The sequence below is a fragment of the Echinops telfairi genome, unplaced genomic scaffold (assembly GCF_000313985.2).
Source record: "Echinops telfairi isolate 266 unplaced genomic scaffold, ASM31398v2 ScPeMD7_7458;HRSCAF=8496, whole genome shotgun sequence".
In the NCBI taxonomy this organism is placed as follows: domain Eukaryota; kingdom Metazoa; phylum Chordata; class Mammalia; order Afrosoricida; family Tenrecidae; genus Echinops; species Echinops telfairi.
In genome coordinates this window covers 26,468,060-26,470,065 of record NW_022111358.1, presented here as the reverse complement: position 1 = coordinate 26,470,065, position 2,006 = coordinate 26,468,060, and the positions used below count along the sequence as shown (strand labels likewise).

At 62.4% G+C, this 2,006-nt stretch overlaps 1 protein-coding gene across 1 annotated transcript in view; it reads right to left on the bottom strand.

Annotated features, from left to right (window-relative positions):
* ARHGAP23 (Rho GTPase activating protein 23) overlaps nucleotides 1–2,006 on the bottom strand; it is a 61,523-nt gene that overhangs the window by 48,213 nt on the left and 11,304 nt on the right. Inside the window, exons 7-9 of the mRNA XM_045299327.1 lie at nucleotides 984–1,139; nucleotides 659–770; nucleotides 361–418 (exon numbers count right to left, since the gene is read on the bottom strand). Coding sequence (XP_045155262.1) covers nucleotides 361–418; nucleotides 659–770; nucleotides 984–1,139 — 326 coding nt within the window. The remainder of the gene's footprint in view (nucleotides 1–360; nucleotides 419–658; nucleotides 771–983; nucleotides 1,140–2,006) is intronic.

Genomic DNA, 2,006 nt, shown 5'->3' with positions numbered 1-2,006 from the left:
CCATCAGTGGAGATGTGCTGTGGGAATATACAAGATATGCTTCTTTAAAGACTAAAAAAGGAAAAATAAGTAAAACCACGAGGGAGAGAGTGGACAAAGGCCCACAGACTTCCCGACCCCCCAGACTCCTTCCCTGCTGGGTCCATGCGAGGGTCTGCGTGGCTAAACAAAGGGGGAGAGTAAAAGCAAGGTGGACCTGACATCTTCCGTGACAGAAGTTCATTTCAAACATGAAACTAACTAACAAGCAAACAGGAATCTTCCCATCACAGACCTGGAGCCCCACCCTGAGGCTGTGCTGCATCCCAGGCGCCCCCCCCCCAGACACTCCCCACAGCCTCACTGTGCACCCATGCTCACCCCGTCTGTGAAGAAGCTTCGGAGCATCCGAAGGCTGGGCACTCGGTTTGGCAGGCGCCTGGGGAGCGAGGGCCGAGGTGAGGGGCACAGGAAGCCCAGCGGGCACTTCCCTGTCTTGTCAGCCCCCGGGGCCCTCGGCCAAGCGGGCATCCAGGGAGGAAACACACGGCACCCCAGGGGGAGAACCTCCGGGCTGGGACCACTGCCACAGCCCTGCCGGCCAAGGGAGAGAGGAGCTGGCCTGGGAGGAGGCCGGGCGTGGCGCCACCCACCCTGCCCGTAGCCCACCAGGCCTCACCGCAGAGCCCTGCCCTCGTCGCGGAAGGAGTTGAGCCCGTCGTCGCAGGACTTGGAGCGCTCCGTGGTGATGGCCAGGAGGTAGGAGGAGCGGCGGCCAGCTTTGATGCTACCTGCAAAGCGTCCATACTGCATTCCAGGGACCCAGGCAGCAGGCCAGGGGCTTTCCCGCATGTAGCTCACCCGTCCAGGCAGGGCCAAGGGATGTCCATCTCCTTGGGGACCCAGGAGCAGCAGAAACCCCGGATTGTGCAGACAGCGGGCCCAACAGAGACCCCCACCCCCACCCCAAGGCCAGAATGGGGCTGGGGCAAGGGGAGACTCACTGCAGTCCTGGGAGTAGTGACGGCCCAGGGCAAAGGTGAAGGTGGGGGAGGTGGGGCTGGTGCCCAGGACGGGGGCTGAGTTCATGGCACTGGAGACCACCGCGGAGGCGGGGACATGCTTGGCTTGGAGGTCGATGCTGGGGCTGGTGGGCTCATCTGCACAAGTGGGAGGGAGAGCAGGATGGGTGGAGGTGGCTGAGGGCTGACGCTCCCTCCATGGACCCAGGCAGCCAGCCCGCCAGCCCTGTGTCCCTCCAAGCCAGGTCCAGACTTGTCCTGCAGCCAAGGCCCTGCTGGCAAAAAGGCTCACCGCAGAGGGCCAAGGCCCCAGTCTCCCCCACCCCACCCCACCCCCAGCAGGGCTGCCCTTTCTATCACATTGCGGGCAGCAAGAGCAGGGCTGAGACACATCAGAGCAGGGTCCCTGAGGGCAGGGCCGATGTCCTCAGGTCACACCAGAGCTTCCTGGGGCAGGGCCCGTCAGCCCTGTCAGATCGGGAGCCCACTGAAGGCAGAGCTTATGTCTCCATGGGACTCATCCGTTCCCCCATCCCTCCTGAAGGCAAGGACTCTGTCCCCACCAGATGGGAGCTTCCTGAAGACAGACTGTGTCCCCCCATCAGGCTGGACCTTCCTGGGGACAGAGACTGTGTCTCTCCCATCAGTCTGGGAGCAGGGACCATGTCTCTCCTCCATCAGACTGGAGCTTCCTGGCCGGAAAGGCTATGCTGCTGCTCAGACTGAGAAACTCTGGAAGTAGAGGCTTTAAATCCTCCCTCAGAGCCCAGAGCTGTGTCTCCTCTCTCTTCCCTGCTCTTCTCTTGCTCCCCAAAATGCCTGGGGTGAGCTCACCACTCCCAGCGCCAGGCACCACCTCTGGGTTCCGGGCTCATTATCTTGCATCCTGGTCTTTTTCCCCAAAGCCCGAGACTCAGTTCAACTCTCCCAGCTGCCTCCACAGCACCTCATACTCAACACGCCCTGCACCTGTCCCTGCTCCTCCTGACCCCTCCGCCTCGGCCC